The sequence below is a fragment of the Protopterus annectens genome, chromosome 5.part0 (genome assembly GCF_019279795.1).
Source record: "Protopterus annectens isolate FY-2018-M chromosome 5.part0, PAN1.0, whole genome shotgun sequence".
Lineage (NCBI taxonomy): Eukaryota > Metazoa > Chordata > Ceratodontiformes > Protopteridae > Protopterus > Protopterus annectens.
The window spans coordinates 142,064,563-142,081,799 of record NC_056735.1 but is presented as its reverse complement, the minus strand read 5'-3'; the positions used below and the strand labels follow the sequence as shown (position 1 = coordinate 142,081,799).

The 17,237-nt window shown below is 38.6% G+C and overlaps 1 protein-coding gene across 1 annotated transcript in view; it reads right to left on the bottom strand.

The window, feature by feature from the left end:
- VWA3B (von Willebrand factor A domain containing 3B) overlaps window positions 1-17,237 on the bottom strand; it is a 2,054,405-nt gene that overhangs the window by 457,405 nt on the left and 1,579,763 nt on the right. Inside the window, exon 23 of the mRNA XM_044071813.1 lies at window positions 12,479-12,613. Coding sequence (XP_043927748.1) covers window positions 12,479-12,613 — 135 coding nt within the window. The remainder of the gene's footprint in view (window positions 1-12,478; window positions 12,614-17,237) is intronic.

Below are 17,237 nucleotides of genomic sequence, written 5' to 3'. Positions count from 1 at the left end.
TTTATAATATCTAAATAATTCTTTCTATAGCTTTATATATTAGACTAGTCAAATGTATAGGTCTGTAGTTACTCGGATCAGTCTTTGTCTAGAGTCATAGCTGTTGCAGTCTTCCATTCTTTATGCACAAAGCAGTTAGGAGTCTAAGGTTGAGCAGTGATTATAAAGAACTTGACAGGTCACGTTCCATGCAATTCAGAATGCATCCTGTGATATTATCAGGGCTGATGGATACAGTATGTTTTGTCATGAAGAGCGCATTCAGGACCTAATCATTAGTGATTGTTATGGGAGTTATGGTTGAGGTTATCTTTTGAGAGGTGTCGGGAGGGGGTGAGAGTGGGGCGAAACTAGAGATAAATTTATCATCCAGTAGGGAAAACGTCGAAAGGAGAAGAAGAAGAAGAAGAAGGCTATATCCTCTGGCACCATACAGGTGTTTCTGTTTACAATAATATAAATAAATACATGTCCTTCTGTTCATGCACAATATTAAACATTTCCCTTGCACATAAATATCTATATCTATATCTGTCTATAACTATATACATATATATATATATATATATATATATATATATATATATATATATATATATAAATAATACACACACACACACACACACACACACACATACATATATGTGTGTGTGTGTGTGTGTGTGTGTGTGTGTGTGTGTAGTGTAGTGTGTGTATTTATATAGAAGTATCTTTATACACACACACACACATATATATATATATATATATATATATATATATATATATATATACATAATATATATATACATATATATATATATATATATATATATATATATATATGTATGTATGGGTCTACCTGATAACACCAACATGCCAAAACACCGACAATGAAATAACCGACACGACAGAACTGAAAAAAACAAAGAAAGCTCAAAAACATGAAACTTCACATGTCCGACAAATCACAATCCCAACAATCAACAAAACAAATACCTTTCCCGAAAAAAACACACACAACACAAGCACACCAAAAACCTTACAAACCTACACTAAACCTTACATACACAACTATATATGCACTAACCTTAACCCAAACCTTAACCCTAAGGTCCATCACTATCGCACACTTACCTTACCCGCACCCTAACCTTAGCTCACTTAATCCGCCCCTAACCCTTAACTCTGTCAATATCGCACACTTACCTTACCCGCACCCTAACACTAACTCACTTAATCCACCCCTAACTCTTAACTCTGTCACTATCACACACTTACCTTACCTGCACCCTAACCCTAACTCACTTAACCCACCCCTAAACCTAAAGTCCGTCACTATCGCACACTTACCTGACCCGCACCCTACCCTAACATCCATCACTATCACACACTTACATTACCCACACCCTGACCTTAACGTCCGTCCCTATCGCACACTTACCTTAACATGTCAGTGTTCTCAGCGTCGGGATTCTCAACTGTCGGTCTTCTCTGTTGACGATCTTCCGGTGTCAGTTTTCTTGTTGTCAGCGTTTAGAAATGTCGGCGTTTTCAGGTAGACCCATATATATATATATATATATATATATATATATATATATATATATATGTGTGTGTGTGTGTGTGTGTGTATGTACACAAATATGGATAATTTTAATTTGTCTTTCAAAATTAAATGATCCTTTTAAATCTGCTCACTAGAGAAAAAAAAGTTTATTTTTGTCCATTAATTTTAAATAACATTAAATAAATGCACTTTTGTTGGTTTGTTTCAGTTCATTATTTTAAACTTAAGACCCCCTACTCATTTAAGTTACAAGTATGTAGGTGACCTAAGGTGTAATGGGTCAAGTAATGGGGCATATAATGCCTTCTGCACATTTAGACCAGCTTCTACACAGGAGAGGACTGAAGGTGGAAGTGTCTCAATTTACATCAGAAATAAATTACTTCAAGGCTGGTCAAACAGGATGATGCACTTGAACTTCTCCATATTCAAATCACTACAGGCAAAATCCCATCGCACTACCTTTCAAGCTATAGGTCCTCCACTATGACCCAGGAAACATGTAACACGGAGCTTACTGGAAACATTCACCAACCTAATACCATATTCATAGGAGACTTAAATTACCCCACTATTAACTGGGAATCATATACAACATCAAAGATGTAGTCAGAGTTTAATGGATATTGTAAACACAAACTCCATGGACCACACTGTCAATATGTCAATCAGGGGCACAAACATACTGGATCTTGTCCTCAGTATGATGGGAGAGGGCTGCACATCCCCTAGTTTAATGTCCCCTCTGGTAAAGTCAGACCACAAAATGGTCTCCTTTGAATTAAAAATGAAAAATGGAACCCCAGCTAACCATGGAATGTTCAGGAACTACTCTAAGGCTAATTTAGTACTATTAAGTGAAAACCTGTTAAAATTTTGAAGTCCCCCCTAAACTCTGAGAACACTGCTGTCTATGAGGAACTGTTCACAGAATCCTGTACAAGCATGCTGTGCCACCAGGAATAAGTACAGAACTAACTCATAAAACAAGCCACCCTGGTGGAATCACAACATCAACAGGCTGTACAACAGAAGAAATAAAATAATGGCCAAAATTAGTAGGTGTAGTACCAAGCACAATGTAAGTGCTCTCATCAAACTAAGCAAACAACTCAGAGGAAAAATAAAATTTAAGGTCAGTTTGGCCTCCCAGGTCAAGGACCACCACAAGACATTATTTATCCATCTCCACAACCTGAAAGGCAATACATAATTGTGTGCAGAGCTCATTGTCAATAGAGCCACCTATACTGAGCCAGAAGATACAACAAACATCCTGGCAGACAAATTCATCTCTAACTTTAGCCCTCTCCCCCCAGCCTCCCCTCACGTAATACCATCAAATATAACTCCCCCTACTGTCACTACAGAATAGGTGCTCAATGCTCTCTCACTGTAAGGAGAAAAACACTGCATCAATGGGTCCCATCAATATTCCAGACTGCTGTCTAACTAGCATGAAACATGACCTATCAGGGCCTCTGGAATCACTATTTAACCATAGCCTCCAAACAAGTTCCATACCTCACAAATGGAGAAGAGTAACCATCTTCCCAGTGCACAAAGGTGGGCCATCTACAGACCCTTGAAACATTAAATCCATAAGTCTAAAGCATCTCCTATGCAAAGCCATCAATAATGACATAGGAAACTCTAGACACTGGACCCAACTCAAGGGCAGATTATTCCTACTCAACCTGGTGGACTTCTTTGAGAAGGTCTCCAAAGCAAAACAGTACACACCACCAACTTTAACCTGACCAAGGCATTTGACACAATACCACACTCAGGCATTGTTGACAAACTCAAGAGGTTAGGTATAAACCCGTATGCTACTTAATGGATAGCTAACTGGCTCACCAAAAGGATTTGGGAAGTTAGAATTGGGTAGTCCACTTCTACAATGAGGCCAGTCACCAGTGAATTCCCTCAGGGATTGGTCCTAGGACCACTCTTTTATTCCATCTAATTCTTTGAAATCAAAGCCAACATCAACCACCTCTAGCAGACCAAATCTACTGATGATTGAGAATTAAGAGTAGTCATGGAATCCCCCGCTAACAATAATGTTCTGCAATGACACAGACAAATAACTGGTTTCAGAGCCATGGACTAAAATTAAATGTCAAGAAATGAGTAATAGTATCCCTTGGGAAGTCAGCCACCCCTGGTAACTATCATATTGACAACACACCCCTAAGAGTTGAACTAGTTAGTCATATTATTGGGGATGCACATCTTTGTGCAAGGAGGACACTGTTCCACTGTATTTGGCATTCATCAGACCTAGCATTGAGTACAATGCCTCCTTTGGTATTTACCTAACCAGGTACATCCAGTAAAGCTGGAAGTCCACAGAGGTTCCTCACTAAAAGAATACACAGCATAAATAACATCTCCTATGTAGACCATCTCAAAGCCCAATCCCTGTATTCTGTCTACTATAGGCTGTTGAGGGGAGATCTATGACTGGCATACAAGGAATCATCAGACCCCACTCTGATGGACCTCCTACATATCCTAAAACAAACAACACCTGAATTACCTGTTCTAAATACTTAAACCTTGACTGTGATATATACTGCACCTGCTGGACATACAGGTATGTCTCCCAGAGACTACTCCTTCTCTGGAACAAGCTTCCCATCCATGTGAAGTAGAGATCCTCACAACCTAATTCAAGTGTTACAAGGACGACTGGATGAGGAGTAGGACATTCATCCCTGGTTTGACACCTATGTCTTTAATGGATGCAGGCAGCCTGCAAACGGATTCATCTCCCAGATGCCTGCTTGTAAATTTTTCATCTCCCAAACCTCTGCTTATGCTTACCAAGGGTACCAGAACTAATCAGAGATTTGGGATGCATGGCTAGCCTCAAAAAGACCTCAGTGTTCGCTAGCCTAGCACAAACCTATTAAACTATAAACCTATGTGAACTATTACTATTGCTCAGAAGTATTAGTCATACAATACCTGCAAACTTAGTTGAATGTGACTTCTCTTTGCCATCTTTAGCATGGCAGTTACATGCCAGAGCTCTTTGTGCCATGTGCTGAATATGGTTATCTTGACTTTTGTGTGTGTGTGTGTGTGTGTGTGTGTGTGTGTGTGTGTGTGTGTGTGTGTGCGTGTGTGTGTGTATATACGAACAGTAGTGATGAATAATTACAACTTCCACTCTGTACTTGCTACTAATGTATCTCAACAATTTTTGTCTATGATAAGTTTAGGACTCCACTGAATATGGTTATCTTGGCTTGTGTGTGTGTGCGTGTGTGTGTGTGTGTGTGTGTGTGTGTGTGTGTGTGTGTGTGTGTATGAGAGAGTGTGCGCATACTAACAGTAGTGATGAATAATTACAACTTCCACTCTATACTTGCTACTAATGTATCACAACAATTTTTGTCTATGATAAGTTTAGGACTTCTGTTTTCAATGGCACCCAAAATATATTGACTTACCATGAAACAGCAGTCACTGGCATTTTTTAACAATGATTACTCTTCTACATAGCTTGAGCATATTCATATTGAGAACATATAGGTAAGAAGGTATGTGGTGAAGCTCCTCACATGGGGGGTGCAGAGCACCTTGCACCCTTGAAAAAACACTTCACCTATTAACAACTTTTCATATGTGTCTATGGGCCCCAAGTACACAAGTCATGATTTTTCTATGAATTCAAGATAAATGGTTGTACATAAAAATATATGAGTATTTGTGTTTAGAGCTTATGCATTTCAAACTAACACAGTAGACCTTTCTGTGGAAATAAATAGAAATGAGGCATGAAATATTGTTTAAGAACTACGGACTCTACTTTGATAATGAAGTAAAACGTGATGGCATGTAAATAAGGTAATACAATGAATTAACAAAAAAAATCTGTTAGGAATGTTATACAGAGTCAGGTATTCCACAACAATGGGCACGTACTGCTATAACAAATGTCTTTCTGTTGTCCATGCTCCTTTTCAGTAACATGTCATATATGAACCTGACTTCACATCTGCTATCTAAACCACATATAAGGACAAAAGGTTTGCTACCTTTTGTAAGTCAAAAATAGTAACATAGTTTCCCTAAAAGGGGGGTGTGGCCTAGTGGTTCAGGTGTTTGCCTTACAAACCAAGATGCAGGGTTTGAATCTCACAAGGGATAATTGGCTAGGCTTAAAATGGCTTGCAAGGTTAGTTAGCCTAGTACTAATCTATGAACCTATGAACCTATGATAGTGCAGAATCCTCAAGACACGGAAACATTTCTACAATGGGGCTAGGCCAAGCTAAGGGGCAGGATGGCACCCCTGTTGTAGAAGGAAGTAGTAGTCCACAAAAATCACAAAAACTGACAAGCCAAAAAAGAGCCTTAGTGATGATACAGTGGACTGTTAAGAATAAGAAAGAAATTATGTATTGTTATTCTTATGCAAGAAGCCCAAAATGTCCAGATAAAAGATACGCAAAAAGATTAAGAGATAAATTAGAAATAAAGAAAAAATAGTTGGACAAGTAAAACTGTCCAAAGCTTCAAATGCAAATTTGTGTTCATTAATACAACATATTTGTGAAAAATATTATAGAGACCAAGAAACCTTAGGCCCTTTGGATAAAGAAGTGACTGAGGAAGTGCGAAAATATAAAGAAGAAAATCTAGAGATTTTTGAAAAGTATAAAAAAGAAACATGGACATGGGAAAGAAAGAGGGATCTAATATTGTACAATATTTATACAAATTAGAAAGACAAACTGATCAATACAAAAAAGCAGCTCCAAAGATATTTAAAGAGAAATACGGGCAAAGGCATCCAGATATGGAAAATTTCACAAAACAAAACATAATATCACAAAGGGAGGACACAGAACAGATGATTAGTAAAGCAGAAGTTAAACAAATAAAAGCTGATGTTATGGAATACCTGCAAAGTGAAGGATTTAGTGTAGAAAGTCTAACACAGGTTATGTCACAGCATGATGGGACAACGAGTCCCCAGCGTAAGTAGAAACAGGAAGAGTAGGAGACATCTGAAGAATAAATATGGACATGGTTAAGAAAAAGAGATTTAATGTGGTACAATATTTATGGAAAGGAGAAAGCAAAACTAATCAATACAAAAAAGAAGCACCAAAATATTTGAAAAGAAATACAAGCAAAGGCATCTGGATATTGATATACAAAAATAAGAAAAGAAAGGGGGAAGTAGGAAAGAGGATTAGTAATGGAGAAGTTAAACAAATAGAAACTGAAGTTATGGATTGCCTGCAAAGTGAAGGATTTAGTGGAGACAATCCAACTCTGGTAAAATCACAGCATGACAGAACAATGGGTCCCCAAATTAAGGAAAACCCAGTGGAACAGATAGCATCTGATCAGTTGCCATGTGAACATAATTTGGAGCCTTCAGTAAGAGACCAGTACTAAAGTTCAGTTGGAATTGCATAGCAGGAAATGGCAGCAACTCTGATGCAGTCAATGTTGTTGAGTAATATGCCAATGAGTTGCAATTTGAAAAAGTAACAGATGACACAGAATGAAGCTGAACAGAATATGTCAAAGGTAGATGCTCTAGAACTTTCTGTACAATGCATACAGGAAGCGGAGAATAAAGAATTTGCCCTCACAATAGAAGAAAAAGATCTAAGGGAAAAGTTGCTTGATTTAATAGAGTTGGACAAACATATTAAGACTGATGAAAGAAACAAATTACAGAAAACCAATAAGACCTAAAATGTTAAAAGTCTGATAAAACAAATGAGCACAGAAATCAAGACTATTAATAGAAATCCATGTGATGTAACACAAATAAGTAGAATATATTACTGTGCAGCTAAATTTATAACAGGTAAAATCTTACCAGAGAAATAACTGGCAATAAGGGAAATGAAGGAAAGATATCAGATGCCTTCATGGAATGTAAAGCAATTAAGACAAGAAGTGTCACTGTTGGAAGAGTGAACAGACCAACAAAAATACTTAGAAAGATAGATGTGATAAAAACAGCCCACAGTAATAGTACAGACCAGGAGCTATCATACACTATTGCAAAAATTAAACTAAATATATCAGCACAGGCAGAAAAACTTCCTTTATCTGTATCTGCAGGTCTTCTAAAAGAACAAAACAAGCAATTAATTGATGACCCAAAACGTTTTAAAGAGAATTGTGGAACAAAGCAAAAGGAATATAACCACCACCAAAAAAAGAAGAAACAGACACATTTTGAAGAAATATGAAGATCCTGTGGAACATAACAAAGATGTTGAATGGATAGAAGAAGTAAAATAAACAGTATAAGAAGTTCAAATGTACAGGAAATGAGATACTATGAAGTAACGGCAAGAGAAATTGAAACAAAATTAAGAAAAGCTCCTAAATTCCTAGGTTCCTGACCCAGAGACTCCCCAGACTCTGGAATAGACTGCCCACACATGTCAAGCAGTGCGCCTCTTTGGCCCTCTTCAAAAGGAACCTTGACGATTGGATGGGAGAAAGGAAATTCACCCCGGGGATCATGTCAGTCGCCCTGCTGGACAGGGCTCCAGGAAGCAAATAGTGTGGGAAGAAATAGCCAGGGAATTGTTATGGCTAGGCTTATATAGGCCCTAGGGCCGATAGCCTAGTATCAACCTATGAACCTATAAATGGGAAACCCCAGGCCCAGATGCAGTACCTAATTTCTGGGTAACTGGCTAAAAGTATTAACATCTTTACCTGACGATTTATCCATGAGAAAAACTACTTATATGCACACTCCAAACAGACACCAGCCTGGTTGACAACAGAAAAAATCATACTCCTTCTTAAGAGTGAACCTGCAAGCTGTCCTAAAACCTATAGACCAATAACTTGCCTTCTGACAATGTATAAACTATATGCTGGAATTTATGTTGACAGAGTTTATAGTCATTTAGAAGAAAACCCAATCATGGCAATAGAAAAAAGGGTAACAAAAGAAAGTCATACAGAACAAGGGAAGTAAATACTGTGGGAAGAAATAGTCAGGGAATTGTTATGGCTAGGCTTGTATAGGCCCTAGGGCCAATAGCCTAGTACCAACCTATGAAACTATGAACAAAGGATCATTTGTTGTTAAATAAAGTCATAATGTAGACTGGTAAAAAGGGGAAGAATCTAAGAATGTCATGGATAGATTACAATAAAGCATCTGACAGCATCCCACATTCATGGATAAAACAGCGCTTACAGATGTATGCCGTACATTCTATATTGACTGATTACATTACAGTGACCATGAAACCATGGCAAACCACTTTGCAGCTAAGTCACAATAAAATGATGATGGATAAATTATTATCCCAGGAGATAAAAATTCAAAGGGGGGATATTCCAGGGTGAGTCCTTTTACCGTTTCTCTTTTGTCTTGCCCTTAACCCATTAAGCTGTTTACTTCATGGTTACAATTTGGCTACCAGACAACAACAAAGTGTAAAGACTTCTTATCTCCTTTTTGTGGATGATTAAAAACTATATAGTTCATCAGATGAGGAGCTGAAAGCACAACTGGAAGTGGTCAAAACTTTCTTGGATGTTGTAAAACTGTCATTGGGTCATGATAAATGTGCAAAAGCAACATTTAAAGCAGGAAAGCTGCAGCACTAAGAAAATATCAGTCTGGGACAGGGATGTGATATAAAGAAATTGAGAAGGAGGGAGCATGTAAATATTTGGAAACTGATGAAGAACCGACAATAAAACATGAACAAATGCAAACAAAACTCAAGGAATATTTCAGAAGACTAAAATTAATACTGAAAACAGCCCTGACATCTAGGAACAAAGTCCAAGCTATAAAACAAATTGCTCTTCCTGCTCTAACTTACAGTTTTAGGGTGACTGATTGGACCAAAAGGTATTGGATCAGTCGGACAGGAAAACAAGAAAAATGCTTCATGCTTATCAAATGATATATAAAAATCAGTGTATAACAAGATTATATAGTCCTCGTTCTGAAGGAGATATGGGTCTCCTCAAAACTGATTAAATCTATAGATCTGCAATCATAGGACTCCATACATATCTGCTGACCTCACCAGATCTCAATATTGTGAAACGTTTTGAAACATGAAGAGAGCAAATCTAAGATGACTTCCCTGCATAGTTTAGCAGAATCATATTGGTGTCATGTGGGAATGGAAACCAATCCAGAAGCAGACAATCAGGCAGTAAATGAAGGTGCCAAAAAACAAAAGAAAGAATATAAGAAGGATTAGATGAGAAGGCAAGCTATGTGAAAAAAACATACATATAGTTGCAAGTACATATAACTCCTGGAACAACCTTATGTCACTCAAGAATGGTTAAGGACAGCTGAATTTAAAGCAAAAGATGAAAGGTTAATATTAGCAGCCCAGGATAGTGGACTACGTACACATTGATTTACAAAGTCCATTGAACATGTGGGAGAAACAGACAAATGCAGGTTCTGCAAAAAAGAACTGGAAACAGTCGCACATCTTGTTGCTGGGTGTGATACATCTTGTTACTGGGTGTGATACACTAATGGCAAAGGGCCTATATACTGAAATATATAATAATGTGGCAAGCTGTTGCACTGGGGATTGTGCAAACATTACAACACTGAAGTATTCACTAAAACCAGAGAAGCTGGCTGAAAATGTAACACTTTAATAGTTAAAATAAAAAATACATAACAAAAGATGAGTGCTTTCGCACTAGTAAGCAGTGCTTCTTCAGATGTAAATCTCATCAGACCAAGTAGATACATATACACATTAAGTAACCAATTGTTAAGACCATTAAGATCGTTAAAACATTGATTGGTTACTTAATGAGTTACCTCTTCAGCCAGCTTCTGTGGTTTTAGTGAATACTCGCTGTTTGCCTGAAGTGCTCCTATTTTGCTTGTTTTAGTTTTACAACACTGAAGTAACTGAGAAGCATTGGAAACATGAGCCACAAAGCATTATAAAGAATGATGAAGTTTATATCACATGAGATCACCCATTACCAACATAAAACCACATATAGTACTCCAAGAAAAGAAGACAAAAGTAGCATTGATCATTGAAATTGCTACACCCAGTCATTACAGTGTCTTATATACAGAAAGACACAAAGTCATAAGATACCAGGATTTGCAAGCATAAATGAGGGCAATGTGGAAGAAGGATACCCAGAGCGTTCCAATAGTAGTAGGATTAATGGATCTCAAAAAATAATTTACAGTCTTATTTAGATAAGTTACCAGTACATGTAAGTCCATTTGAACTGCAGAATAAGTCAGTTCTGGGCACATTGTGGGTACTGGAAATTGCACTTTTCTCCAACATCAAAGAGTGAAATAATACTAATTTCACAGACTTTATCACTTAGGAATGGGGTCTATTCCCATCATGGTATTAAAAACCCAAAAGACTTGGAGAAATTAAACCAAAATTTCATCTTATGGATTTCAGGGAGGAAATCAATAAAATAACTTTTCAGACCCGGGTAAAAAATTTACTCAGAAGACACTACATCTGTATGTGTGATAAAACCTATTATACAACGACCCTTTATTAATATTTCAAAACGTGCATGCTGATTGGTCAGTGTGCACGTTGTAAATCAGAGTTATATTAATGGAAAAAGGTCCGGTCGCCCGGACTTTTTCCATTAGTATAACTCTTTTTACAGCAACAGAGAACGCAAGATCTCTGTTGCTTTTTACAACCTGTCTCACTATGTTAAACCCATTTAACATAGTGAGACACTTTAAAAAGCAATGGAGACCTTGCTTTCTCTGTTGCTTTTTTCAAAACTGTCTCGCTATGTTAAATGGGTTTAACATAGTGAGACAGCTTTAAAAAAAGCAATGGAGATTCTCCGTTGCTTTTTTTAAAACTGTCTCGCTATGTTAAACTCGTTTAACATAGCGAGACAGGTTGTAAAAAGCAACGGAGATCTTGCTTTCTCCGTTGCTTTTGCCCACAGCTCCGATGTACTGCGTAAGTATACGCATGCGCAGTACATCAGAACTGCCACAGAATACCAGACAGCTGCGGAAGGGCAGCAAGGAGGCATTATACAATGCCATTATTTAAGAAAAGTAATTCTTTTTTTCTTAAATAATGTCAGCAATAACCCACTTCTGGGTGTGGGTAATGCTGGATTTACCTACGGTTGTCTTTGTTTGGCCACTCGGGCTTCGCCCTCGTGACCAAACCACACCAACCATGGGTAAATCCAGCATTACCCACACCCAGGTGTGGGTTAGTGCTATATAACTCCATTAAACTTTGCATTTCTCAACAAGGTCCTAACAACATTCGATCTCCCTTAATCCACTTCACCTTGGTCAGCAGACAGTATGGCATCATGTCCTTTGTGATGCTGTGCCTCAACTCCATGATGACACTTTATATGCCAGCTCATTAAAGTGTCTCAGGATGTCTATGCAAGTACTATACTGACTGTTACAACTGTATATAGATTGCAGCTTCTCTGTTACTAATCAAGAATTGCATATTCTTAGCTCATCTGAATAAATTCACTGTAGCAGCTGCTCAGTTTTTTAACTGCCATTTATTCAGTTTGAGAGTTATATTTCTTCAATGCCTGTGTTTTCACATTTCCATAGCAACTTACACCTTCTATGAATTTTGAGATAATTTATTGTCCTTGAAAATTGTTATCTCATATATTTTGGGATAAGAAACCACAACTTTATTGACTGTCTTTGTAAAGTATGTAGTGTAATCATTTACTGCATTTCAACAATCTGAATTTGTAGAATATTTCTCTCAGTGTCTCTAGTAACAGTACATTCCACCCAGATGGGCAATCTATACCAAAAATATAAATTAGCAAAAATATATACAGATATTAGAACAATTATAATACTGAAACTGGGTTTGGGTACTTACGTAAGTAGTCGTTTTTCTGTCCTAGACCATGGATACTTACCCTTCTGTTGTTGTACTTTAAAACTGTGTACAATTTCTCAATTTCCCCTTTACGTGGAGTTGCCATAACAACCGCAGGCATATAACACTCAGTTTCTGTTTTTGTTTCAGTTCTGGCAAGTACAAAGTCACCAACCTGCAAACCAGAAAAGAAAACAGAAGTGAGCTCTAAGCAATAATGAGGTAGGCAGCTGACCCATCTATCTACAGATCTAGCTGGCTTTAACATTCGGAAAAGCAGATTAGTTGAAGGTTAATGTTCTCAAAAACAAAATTCTCTGTGATAAAACACAAAAATGAGCTCCCCAGTATGACGTCAACAAAGTCCACCCATAGCTGTTCTGCTATCTAATTTATTTATTTTTCTTCCCACCCAGTCTGGCTGTTTCTCCCTGTTGTGCTTGTTTGCCCATCTACATATCCTCCAATAGGGTTTTCTTGGTACCACTATATGTGATGCTTTACTGGGTGGGCACCTTAAATCCCAGGAAGTCAGACTTGCAATATCTCAGTATTTAGCTCCAGGGAGCAAGGGATCTTTTGGGAAGATATGAGCATGGAGCTAGGAGCCATCATAATTGGTGGTGTTCAGACATGTTCCCTAGCTGTGAAGGAACATATTGTCACCTCACCCTGTTTTATTCTGAGATAACCTTCAGGACTCCCTGGATTATCCAAACCCTCCCTCCTGAAATAGGACAGCAGGTCATCAGCCACTTAATCCTAGCCCCCTGGCCAGCCCTACCAGTGGTTTGAGTTTATTCCCAAACTTTGCAGAAAGACGCCATATCTCTGTGCCATCAGACCATCTTGTATAATTACCTGATTTACTACCTTCAGAATAGTATCCTAAATATTGTGTGTAATGTGTAACAACAGAAAATAAATAATATATAAGAAGGTGTGATTCAAAAATATAGGTTAAGGTAATACAGATAGTAAGTAAGTGCTGACAGAAATGTTGTGACAACAGTATGCAAATAAGACTACCACAGTTACTGCAAAAAATTTTGTGATTTGTGAAGTGTAAGAAGTATGCTCTGTGATGTACTATTAATTACAACAGTGCATAAATCTGACAGCAGAAAACCATGGCCACCAGTGTAGTAGTTAATGTAAATTATATTCACCTGTTTATAATTTTACATAAGCTTGCTGCAAATACTGGTACAGCAGCAGAAGAACCCAGCTACCCAATCACATGATACCACCATGCCAAGGGGCACTTTAGGTCATGAATCCTGTACACTGGTCTCATAAAGCAAGAACTGCTGGATAGGTTTCATATGGGTTCCCAGACATTAGATGAACTGCTGTAACCATCCTGGCAACAAGCATCTTACAAATACCACTGGAGACAGGACAGACACATTCCAGGCATCAGTAAGACACATTCCGCAGCAGGTTCTGAACTGCCTGTTGGCCCATGTAGACCAATATATAAAGGTTATTTCTACAAAGGCTGGGGTTATCTCCATAATGCAAGGTTTCCACAAAGTCTGACAACTATCACCTCCAGTGCAGTGGATGACATGGATGTAGAAAAGAAGAATCCTCCTACAGATATTCTGGCTGCATAACTCAAGAGGCCTGGCAGCTACTCAGTTAACTACCAGACAGGATGCAATCACAGAATCCATATCATGCAGTTGCTTGCAACATGAGGCAATCATGATGTAAGGTCTGTAATTCCATTGTCATATACCCTTCATGCATACCCAATGAGCTTCATGACCACAAAAGTTTCATAAATTGCACCAAAATCATTCTGTAGTCCATATATATGAGTACAGTTCAGTACTGTTTTAGTCTCACTGATAAGGTAAGGCTTACTGTGGCAGAGGATACATTAAACCATGCCGGTGGGTACAGGCTCAAACACATGCATTATATTCTGCTAATAGTGATAGAATTGTGGACATGGTGGTACAATTTAACACAGTACAAAGTTGTACTAAAAAGACTGGCAGGTATAAAGACATCCAGATATTCTGACTTGGTGGCCATTGTACAATATTAAGAGCAATATGATAGATACCAGAAAACTTTTTGTTCCAACATGGGAAGCCAGCAAAGTGGTGCTATTTGTGGACCACATGATTCCCTTCTACCAAATATTGTTTTGACAGCAGACATTGCTTAAAGGGACATCAAGGACAAACATCTAGACATGCATTGGGTACCAGCTCAGTAGTGATACTAGCATATCACTTACAGTGCAGAGAACAGTGGTGCCGTAGATCGAGTTATATGTAATAAAAGGATACAGTTACTTGGACCTGCTTAGTGTTTTGGATATACAAAGTTCGTTTGACCTGGTGACAGACTTTGGTTTACAGCCTGGAGGACAGCCCTTTATGGTACAGTGACGGATTTTTACCTTTTGTAAATGTTCGGTGTGAGAGGTGGTGTTGTGGTTAACTGTAATACAAGGATGCTTGGAGGTTACACAATACATTGTAACAGGGGTGCAGGAAAAGGAAAACATCACCTGGTGTGTATGTATGCACAGCTATACATTGATATACACATTTGAAGTACAGAGTTTCATAGCATTTCTGTTGTGCCTTACAGATGCAGACCAGCAATGTACCAATGAAGGAGCCTACAAACAGAGAGAACAGCATACTGGCTATCACCAATGCGAGTAGCAGATCCCTTGATATGTGGTTTTCTCACTCGCTCTGTCTTCCTCCCCTTGTTTTACTCACTCTGTATAAATGGAATGCATTTTAATGCCTCATATCTCTGCCCTTACTAATAGTCAACTGTGCACCAGAGTCGCAAAGCCATGGAAAGAATTATCATGGTGATGATCTACAGAGATATAGTAAACCTCCAGACACTGGACCCAGTCCAGTTTGGTTTTGTCAAGGGCAGATCATGCCTACTCAACCTGATGGACGTCTTCGAGAAGTTCACCAAAACAATGGATGAGGGCAAAGTCATTCACACTGCCTACTTTGACCTGGCCAAGGCATTTACACAATACCCCACTCGGGTATTGTTGACAAACTAAAGAGGTTAGGTACAAACCTGTATGTCACCCAGTGGATAGCCAACTGGCTCACAGACAGGACCCAGGAAGTTAGAATCGGGGAATCCACCTCTACAAAAAGGCCAGTCTCAAGTGGAGTCCCCTCAGGGATCAGTCCTTGGACCCCTCCTTTTTGTCATTTACTTCTCAGAAGTCAAGGCCAATGTTAGTAGTCTCTGGCTGACTAAATTTGCAGATGATTGCAAATTAGGAGCTGTCATTGAATCTCACACTGACACAAATGTTCTCCAGGAAGGGCTGACACAGACAAACAACTGGTGTCAGAGTCATGGACTATAACTAAATGCCAAAAAATGCATAATAGTATCATATGGAAAGTCATCCATCCTGGGTAACTATCATATTGATGACACACTCCTTAGAGTTGGCCCAGTAGTCAGGGACTTAGGGACACACATAGAAAGTAATCTAGCCTTTGATCATCCCATGTCTACAGTGGTGAAGAAATCATTCTATGTTGCAGATCTTATAAACAAAGGTATGGCATCTAAGTCCAATGAGGTCATTACTCCACTGTATTCGGCATTCATCAGACCTATCATTGAGTACAATGCCCCATTTGGCATGTACCTAACCAGGCATATCCAACAATTGGAAACTCCACAGAGGTTTCTCACTAAAAGAATGCAGGGTCTAAGTAATATGTCCTATCCAGACTGCCTCAAGGCCCTATCTTTGTATTCTGTCTCCTACAGACGTTTGAGGGGAGATCTGTGCCTGGCATATAGGGTATTGTCAGACCCCACTCTGATGAACCTCCTGCAAGTCCACAAAACAAACAGCACCAGAATTACCCATTCTAAAGACTTAAACCTTGACTGCGATATAAATAGGACCTGCTGGAGAGATAGGTTATGTATCCCAGAGACTGCCCCATCTTTGGTACAGGCTCCCCATCCATGTGAAGCAGAGTTCCTCCCTAACCCAATTTAAGTGCAACTTGGACAAATGGATGGGAAACTGGAAATTCATCCCTGGTTTGACACCTATGTCTCTAATGGACAGAGGTAACCTGTAAATAATTCATCTCCCAGGCCCATGCTTAAACTTATCAAAGGTATCATAACTTGTCAGAGATCTGGGATGCATCGCTGTGCTTAAAAAGCCCCTTGTGGTCGTTAGCCTAGTAAACACCTATGAACCTATGATGGACTCAGATGAAACAGATTAACAATCTGGTGCTGCACCTTGACAGACTCCTGTCTTAAGATAGTGATGAGGCACATCAAACCCCAGCAAATATTCTGCAGGTCAGATTTATTGTTTTTTGCTCTTTTCTATATTACTGTGTGTATAGCATTATGTGTACATTGTGGTTTATTGGTGATTTTTAGTTCACTGTTTACACATTTTCATTTTTTGATAAATCACTGGCACTCCCGTTTAGGGGGGTATTACAGTTATCTGTCTTATAATGTCTTGTGTGCCATGTCTTATATCTTTACTGCAAGTGCTTAACATCATTGCAGATAGCCCTAGTGAGCTTGTTTCAGTATGCTGCATCCTTGACATGGCTATCTAACCTATTCAGTGGGCATATATCCTCTGATTCTGTCACCATTTCCAGGCTACTGAATGTCCACCAAGAAACATTATTCATGCATCTGTGCACCGCAGATATAATTCTTGCTGTTTAATTGTGTGTTGCACAAATGCTGTCATTCACCAGTAATACTGTATTATAATGTGCAATGCATCAGCA